Consider the following 9,423-nt stretch of genomic DNA (forward strand, 5'->3'; position numbering starts at 1 on the left):
CAATTTGTTTGGGAGGATTTTTCTCTCCCCAAATCTAATTAAAACAATACAAACAAGTCTTGACCCTAGTGTGTTGGCTCATCAGCAGTTACATAGAACTAAAAATATTTGCACAATGGCACAAACATTAGATAATTTTCCCTTAAAATAGAGAAGAAGAATACACTCATAAATTTCAGAGTATTTCAGAGAGTATTTCAGCCACCTTCTGATCAGACTGAGTTGAAAGATGAAGTTTAGTAAAAGCCTTTTGGCAGGGTTATGTCATTTTATTATATTAACAGTAGACAAACAGTTGCAGTGATGCTCTTGGCCACACAGATATATCTGTGCCCTTGGAGAATGTGTTGCCGAAAGGGACCGTGGTACTCATGTGAGCTTGTTCATTTTCCCAAGAGCTCCTCCCAAATCCATCTTTCAAAAGCTTTCCATGACACCACAAAGGGCTGGTTAAAGGGAAAAGACAAAAGAAATTTGAATTCTCCTGTAGTGGGTAGTTTAGAAAATTAATTTCTTGCAGATATGGAGCCTTATGAGATCTGTGGGTAAATTGCAGGTGTTTTCAGCTCTAGAACTCTCCATCAGCTTCAGTGAGACTGTCCACTCCTGGTTTCAGACTTGTCCTCATATACTTTGCTGAATCTGGGCCTTAAACATTTTTTGCCTTGCCAAGCTCTGAGTCACTGAAAGTGCTGCTGCCTCAAATGAGACAGTGACTAAAGCAAGCTCACACTGATCATTCTTGAATCCATCTTATGTTGAAATTGATGTCACACTAGGCAGATTTTTATTTTATATAGCATGTTAAAGTTTGCATAGTAAAGTTTGATTAAAATATCTGTAATTAAGAATGGTGTTCATTATTCATCACCACATATTTAGAATTTCTTTTGACATTTGGCAAAGATATTTCTATTTGGAAAACTAACTCATCTCATGAAGTTGAAAAGTTTCTTGTAGAAAAGTATGTTTAAGGTGTTTTCACAGAAATTTTTCCTCTAAGGAGAGAAAAGGTTTTTTCAAATGTACCTGCATGCATGTGCATAAATGTGTAAATTCATATGTGTGTGTATTTTATATCTACACGTGCACAGAGATGTGAAACTTATTGTGTCATAATCCATAGTTGCTATAACCTTAACAAATTGTGCATGCAAGCCTAATACGACCCATAAAGTCACAATTAATTAAATGAACTAACAAGAAAGCAGATACATTAAGCTTGCAAAACTGTAAAATTAATATTACAGCTATGTCACCTTCACCTGCAACTGGACTGAGCAAGGGTGAGAGAGAGAGAGAAATCAATTCCACGAGTTTCGGAGAATGTAAGACTGTGCTGAGAATGTATCTGTGTCTTGTGTTGTCTTGTTCTGGTGTCATTGCTGCTCTGTGGCGGGGGGCTCTTCATCACCAAGGGAGTCTGGCAGGGCCATATGCCAGGTTTAGCCAGCCAGGGGCAAAGCCTGGCTTTGCTGTCCTGGCTGGATGGTGTAGGTGCTCGAGGGTGGGTGTATCATGTTCCTGTTTCTTTCATGTGTTTGCCCACGTGGCTCATCAATGGGGCTGCATCACCCACCTGTCCTGACATTCACAGAACTCTTCTTACCACTTTTGCACTGCTCTCCAAATAGTCTGGTTTAATTTGGGACAAGCAGATTAAATTTTGCTGCTGTTAAATTTTACCCATTTGGGCTGCATACGTGTTTTGTCAGAATCAGACATGCTTGAGATCAGCCACGGTGCAGGGTTGCAATAAATGACTCCTAGAGGCCATTTTTCATTCATTTTCAACAAAGTTTCAGCAGCACCATGTTCCCATTGAGTAAGGAAAGTGGCTCCTCAGAAATGCAACTGAATAATGGGACAACGTAAAATAATTCTCTGGTATGGAACCCCAGAGGGTCTCACTTCTGAAGCTTGGGGGTGGATGGGTGTTCTGGGCTGTGCCAGTGAATCACTGCTCTGCAGAGCTGCTGCAGTAAGTGGTAAAAGGAGCTTTGTACTCATTCTGTGAAAAGGTGTGTTGTCTGTATGTCTGTTGTATCTGTGTTCCACCTCACTGAAATCCTTCCAGTGGGAGGAGCGCTGTGTGAAAGAACCGGTTTCTTTGGGGGCAGACTTGTCTTTTTTTGTTGCTTTGGTCTGACATGGCTGGTCTAGCCAGGCCTGCTGTTCCCCTCAGCAGCATTAATTGTGTAGCTGGGACCCAAACCAGAGCCATAAGGCATTGCTCAGTGGGACTGGAGGGGTGACAAATGGGAAGGTGCTGAGAGAATGCCTCGGACACAGGCCCACGCCGGAGCTCTCTGCAGCAGCCACTTTACCTCTGACAGATCCAACACACACTATTAATTGTTTGGGGCCAGTCTGTGCCAAAACAGCCTGCAAAGGGCTGAGAGACGCTCCTGACTGTGTCTGCTTGTCACGCTCCCCTTGCTGAAGGCAGTGACAAACAGCAATTAATTCATTGTCTGGATGCTGTTGTGCCGCACGTCTGTGCGTGGCGAGCTGCCTTCAGCCAGAGGAGATGAGGCACACAGGCACCCGGCGTGCTCATCACCCGAGTGCTCTGTAATTGTGTCTGGACAAAAATCAGCCTCTAATTCAGTGAGGGCACGGGTGTTAGGCTTGGCTTATAATTGCAGGTAATTAAAATGTAAAAATATTATCTGTAAAGCCAGCTTAAATGAAAATGTCAAAGCAGACATCTGTAGCTTACCATTCACCTATTCGTTTAATTTTTTGTATTCCCAGTTCTTTAATTCGTGTTATATTTTAATTCATTGAAGAGAAACCTTCAGAGGTAACCAAAAGTCTGACAAGCACCAGAGCAGACCCAAATTTTTGCAGAATAAGCACAGACAGTGTGAAATCTAATTAAGGCCCAATCTGACATTCACTGATGCCAATGGAAAACAACCTGGTACAGGTTTTCATAGATGATGTGTCATTAAATGTGCTGCATCCTGTGTCTGAGGAGGCACTTTTTTAAATTGGATTCCTGAACAATATACTTTGGTTTCTTTGCTGAAGTTATAGGCAGCTGACTGTCAAAGCAACAGCTTTTTATTATCAGTAATTATAAATTTTGGGAGGGGATCATTACAAAATTAGTCAATGCTACAGATACTATCCAATAAATATTAAATGAACCTGAAGTTGCCTTCTGATATGATAAAATGTTAGCAATTAGTTATGCATTTTTAAAAAAGGGATGAAAGCAAGCATGAGTAAGTTAATATAAAACATTGCTGTTCAACAGTGCTTCAAGGTTAGTACTTCTCTGTATGTAATATTCATTGTAAAAACCTTGCTGGTGTTCCATACTAATGAGTAGGTGAGCTTGGGCTTTTTTATGTTTCCAGCTGGTTTTATCTCTTCAGTGCTTTTGCCGAGCCTGCACACGAGCAAGTGAGAGTCAGGAGAGCTGCACTGTTTTGAGTGGAGTCCTTCTGATTTACACCAGGGGATGTGTCCCACAGTTATTTAAAGCAGAGTTGGTTGACAGCTAGCAAACTATGCTTAGGAAAGTTAATTAAATAGTAGAAGTCATAACAAGTGGCTCTTCTGTCTCCCATGTAAGAGGAGGCAGCTGTATTGTTTCTGGCAGAGTAATTCTCTGCTGTACATATTTATTTATTGCTGGTTTGGAAGAGACTCTTGCAATGGGTAATGATGCTAATATTGACAGAAGGAAATATTATAGTGATGAAGGGCAAGACACAATTAGATGCCTAGAAAGTAGAAACCACTGCATAACTTTTAATGGTAATATAAGTAATAATCCTTTAGTATTTAAAACTATAAATGTTGATAGTTATGTCTCTTTTTTTATGTAAAAAGGAGGTGGTCTCCAAGCCCATCTCTTGTAAAGGTTAAAATTGCATGGCACATCCTTTTATGTACATCTGAGTAGTCCTGATTTGGGTAAAAACGTGTGGTATTTTGATTAAAAATGATAGTTTTTCTTCTTTCCCTTCAGTTCCAGATTATCAAGAGCAGGATATCTTTCTATGGAGAAAGGAAACCGGGTTTGGATTTAGGATTCTAGGTGGAAATGAGCCTGGAGAACCTGTGAGTATCATGTTTTAGTTTGTGGCATCTTTCAGAAACACAGCAGTAGAATGTACAACTAGCAGTAGAATGTACAACTGTGCACAACTATCCTGTAGAATCACTGCAAAATAGTTACTGGGATATATATATATATATATATGTATCCTGCATCTCCCCACTCTCCCTCCAAAATAACCCCAGAACTCCATAACTGAAATGGGTTTGGCTTCTTCTACTTTAATGATAAACCAAGAAAAAACACATAGGTCCTTGGACACTGAGGACAGGATGTCCTGGTCATGTTTGCAAGTATTTTGATCTTAGCATGGCAGGTTCTCAGATCTTAGGATGCTCAGTTCCCTCCTTGAATTCAGTTAATTTATTTACCATAAATCCAGTGCCTGTGGGAGGTGTCATCCTTTCCTGTGCCGCACAGGTCACAGCTAGATAGCGGCAGCATGACTTTCCATGTTTTTCCCTGCCAAAATTATTTTGCTCATTTATGGGAAGAGAGACCACGAATTCATCTCATGTTAGAGTAACTCCACAGAACTCACTGAAGATAAACCAAGACTGAGTTGGAGAACAAGCATGTGGTGCAGGGTTGTAAACCCTGCAGGCAACTGAAAGGGTAACTCAATCTCAGCTTCCCTGACAAGACCCTCAGTACTATTAACCATCTTCCTGTCTGGTCACTGTCTGGTTGAAGTTTCCCAAGGCTGTCTGTCCTTAGAGTGAATGGACTGCCTAAAGAAACAAGATGTCAATTTATTACAATTTCACAACCTGCTGTATTCACACAGCACTGCTTTCACAGAAACAACTTCCCTGACCAGCAGACATTTGTCAACAATTTCATGTCCCTCCTAAATCAGGTCTAACTGGGAGTGCCCCTTGCTTGCAGCTGGCTGTTGAGCTGGTTCTCATGGCTGTCTCTCCTGCTGTGCCAATTCCTCAGATTTACATCGGTCACATTGTACCGCTGGGTGCTGCTGACGCCGACGGCCGCCTGCGATCAGGAGATGAGCTGATCTGCGTGGATGGGACGCCTGTGGTGGGCAAATCTCACCAGCTTGTGGTCCAGCTCATGCAGCAGGCAGCCAAACAAGGCCATGTCAACCTGACCGTCAGGCGCAAAGTGGTTTACACAGGTAGGCTGCAGTATCACCCCGCAGGGGTGGGTTTTCTTGCCAGGATCCCATCTGTTCAGCAAATGGTCTGAGGAGAAAAAAAAGCTTCTTCCAGTGCTGGGAAAACTCAAGGGATGGACTGTTACTTTTCCTCTTTTTCCTGTTTTTAGTCTTTTTTGTTCCTGATCAAATAAGTTTCAAGGTTTTTTTTTACAGTCGCGACTCTCTTAGTTGGCTTTCCCAGTGTTCATAAGGTTTCTGATAAAATGGGAAACTGTTCAGTTGCAATGTACAATTTTTAGTTTGACTCACACAGCAGACACTGTGGCCAGCTGCTTGTGTTTTCTGTATACTTCCCAAAATACGTGTGCAGCCTGATAGTCACCCTTAAACTGGGAGTGAGGGAAAAGATGATGAAGAGTTCAGAGAAGGGGAGGCAAGGGCAGAGTGTGAGTGAGGGCTCTGGTGTGTGGTGGCTGCTGTCCCAGGCTCAGGGGAAAATTCAACATGTAGTAAAGTGACCTCAGGATGGGAAACTGCAAAACATTGTTGGTTCTGGTGGGCCAGAATGTGCATGTTTGTTGTCACAGTATCATGGAATGGTTTGGGCTGAAAGGGACGTTAGATATCATCCATTTCCAACCCTTCTGCCATGGGCAGAGACACCTTCCACTAGACCAGGTTACACAGGTCTAGAGAGTTTTCTCTATGCTGAGTTACACTGGGCATTGTGCGCACACTGCACAAGTGTAGGATCTAAATGAACAGAAAAGAAGCTGACAGAAACACAAAGATGCAAAAAGTGACACTGCCTGGTACCATTTTGGCACCCAGATAAATGACTGAAAAATGTTATGATGGCAGAGAAAATGAAGACATGAGCATGAGCTTTCTAAATAACATGTAGCCATATGTTTAATATTGGATAGTAAATTTTGAGTGCTGCCTGTCCCTTTGAGTCCCTTTAGGAACTCAGGCATGGGATTTGCTTTTACTCACTCAAAGAAAAGGATATTATATAGCTTTTCAAGTTTAGGCATCATCAGATAAACAGGAGTGATGTACTTTGATCTTAGAGAGAATCAAAATAACATTCAGGTTGGAAATTAGGTCCTCAGTGGAAGGTAGGACTAGAAGTGTACCTCTGAAATAGCTCTGTGTTCTTATCCAGGCCTGAGCTCCTTCTGCACAATAACAAATGAATGTTCACTTCTCATTTCTTCCTTTCTTCCCAATGTGGATAAACACCAGGTTATGTCTCTCCTCTGACTGCCTCTCTTTAATTCCTGACCAAGGTCTGGTGTGAGAGAAGCTTTAGAAGAGCATTGGGAGGAAGGGGAAGGGCAGCTGAATTTTGGTATTGTTTTTGTGTGTAGATTTTCTATGCAGTTTTACAGCCTCCTGGATGGAAATTACCATGAAAGATTTAGATGCATGAGATCTCTCTTGATATTTCATTCAGAGGCATGTTACTGCAGATCGAGCTATTTCTGAATCATTGCAAATGTGGACACTTACTCTAGGATAAATTATTCAGAATCCCTTCTTTCACCTTATATTTACAGGCTTTTAAATTTCAGCAGAACTTTGTGGAGAAGGCTGTTCCTGAATTTTGGTCCCTTGTTCCTCCTGTCATCTGTATGCCAGTAGAAAGAGATTGTTCACCTAAATGAGTACTCTCTGTCCTGAGATTCATGTAGGGGAAGTTTTATGCTCCTGTAATCTTAATATGAAGAATACTATCTATTTAGTGCATAGTTTTGAGTATATAAGTGCAGACAGGACTTCTATGCAAGGATATTTTAAGGTCCTTTTTATTTTTTTTTGCATCATGAAATTACAGGTTTAGATTTTGTTTGCATCTATTTTCACGCTAGCGCTTTTAAGATCTTCAACTTAATTTTGATTCACCAAATTGGAGAAGTGACCTGATTAGCAGAGGCAGCCATTCAGCAAGGACAAGTGCAATATGCTGCTCTCAGCTGCCCAAATGGGCTGTGGAGAACAGGCTGAGTAACAAGAAATGGAAGGTATTGTGGGCCACGAGCTTTATGCTGAGGGTTGGCTCAGGTGAAGAAAAAGATTGTGCAGGGATGTAGGCAGGGGGAAACTCTCCTGATTTCCCAACAGATGATGGCTTAGTGCAATATGGTCCAGCACTTCAAGAAAGACGTATTTGAGTTGGAGAGAGCCCAACTGGAAGGAGTCCAGAAGACCAGAGAAAATAAGGAGAGCTCTAGAAAACATGGTCTGAAAGGAAATATTGAACAAATTTGGATTCTTTAGCTTAAAGCAGAGGAGGGGGAGGAGGTATTAAACTTCCCAAGACTATAAGAGGCTGCTGCAAAGAGGAAGGGAATAATATGTTCTCCATATGCCTGTTAGATAGCACTAGGAATAATAGCCTTATGTAGCAGCAGGGAAGATTTAAGTCAGATATTGCAACCAATAGATTGCTTGGGGAGATATTTAACAGCTGATTAGACAAACATCTGTCAGGACTGATATTAGGTATAGCTGGCCCTCACTCAAGCAGAGTCTGGACTAAGCAATTTTTTTGAGATTTCTTCAAGCCTTGTGGTAGCTGATTAGATTTTAAACTAACACCCCTTCCAACTTCAGTTGCTGTTAAACACTTGTTTAACATTAATGTTAACAATGTTTAATATCTGTACCAGACTGTACAGATCATAGTTGCTGACTCTTCCATCCAGAAATGTTTGGTTCACAAGTTGTTTTGCTCATGTTGACTGATTGTTGTTATAAAGATCCCATTAATCAAAGGCAATCAATGCACTAATTGATAGCTTTCAGTTTAAAACTACACCGAAGGTGGTGTTGTGAGATATTACTGCCTCTCCTTCAGGCTTGTGCATATATATGTACAACGTATGTATGGTTGTACATATATAACTGAGGTGGGGATGCAATAGCTAGAGGAGGCACCTTTGAACTGATGTAATCCAGGTTTAAAATGCCACAGAGCATCCAAGCACACAGCACTGCACTGGTTTGACCAGGCTGCAGTTTGCCAGTGGAGAGCTTTGGCTGAATGAGCACACACAGGAGAGGGTGAGCAGTGTGGGCAGTGCCACCACCGAGCAGAGCTATTGAAAGCATGGACATAGATGGACAGACTAAAGCAGGTGATTTTCTTTCACCCTTTTCTCAGTAAACACCTCTCTCCAAGCACTGTTAGGAAAATTAATCCACAAACATCAGAGGTTTATGTCCAAAGAAGAGCCACAAGAGTCCTTTTACCTTATTCCAATAAAGGGAGAGGCCATGGGGCATTCTCCTGGGATCTCTCACTTTTTTGGAAGATGCAGCCTCCCTTTTTATCCCAATTTCCCGACTGCATTTCCCTTCTCTCTTTCCCCATTGGCTGAAGTACTTGAGAGGTTCAGACTTCCCAAATCACCTGATACCAAAGATTTCCCTCTAATGTATAACCCTCCCTTTTATTTTTTAATTCTTATGAAATTTAGGGGGTTTTCTTCCCCATTGTTTCTTTCATCTTTCAATGTCTAATTTCATTGATCAGCAAACCTAAAGTTTATTTGTAAAAGCAAATATCTTTTTCTATTCATCAATCAGTGGAACCCTTCCCATTGTTTCTTTTATCTCCCAGTGCTAGTTTTATCTACCAGCAGACCCACAGCTTGTTTGTAAAGACAAATTCACTATTCCTTCCAGCATTGAGATACCCAGTTACTGAACAACTGGAAAACAATGGTATGGCCAGCTGAAGGGAATCCCCTTTTGATGAAACAATTCCCTCTGCTTGCAGACAGGTCCAAGGCTCAGAGCAGACCCCACTAGCTTAGCAGAAAGAGTCCAAGGAGTAGTTTATAGGGTTTAAAATGTGACACAGTATGGCAATGTAATGATTCTTATAGGCTGTATGTAAATGCTATAAGATTTGTATTTTGTATTAGATTGGTTAGTGAGAGTTAGAATATTCAACATAGAAGAAAATGTATTGTTTTGTAACGGGAACCTCGCTCTCTTATCTTCTCATCCTCTCTCTCTCTCTTTCTCTTTACCACTCTCTTTACTCCTCTTGGCCCTGCTCTGAGCTGTGGCTGGAAGCTCCCAGCAGGGCCCTGCACCCAGGCCCTCTGCAATAAACCCCAAGTTCCATGACCTGCCTTCAGAGATCTCCCATGTCCATCTGTCCTGCCCATCCTACCCCCATCACTCCTACACTGGTGCAGCCTGCTTGAACACTCTT

At 41.7% G+C, this 9,423-nt stretch overlaps 1 protein-coding gene across 1 annotated transcript in view; it reads left to right on the plus strand.

Annotated features, from left to right (window-relative positions):
• Nucleotides 1-9,423, plus strand: part of MAGI1 (membrane associated guanylate kinase, WW and PDZ domain containing 1) — a 285,863-nt gene that overhangs the window by 259,007 nt on the left and 17,433 nt on the right. The window contains 4 exon segments of the mRNA XM_031056336.1: nt 3,986-4,077; nt 5,018-5,263; nt 5,963-5,991; nt 6,266-6,313. Coding sequence (XP_030912196.1) covers nt 3,986-4,077; nt 5,018-5,263; nt 5,963-5,991; nt 6,266-6,313 — 415 coding nt within the window.

Source organism: Geospiza fortis, unplaced genomic scaffold (genome assembly GCF_000277835.1).
Source record: "Geospiza fortis unplaced genomic scaffold, GeoFor_1.0 scaffold70, whole genome shotgun sequence".
Taxonomy (NCBI): Eukaryota; Metazoa; Chordata; class Aves; order Passeriformes; family Thraupidae; genus Geospiza; species Geospiza fortis.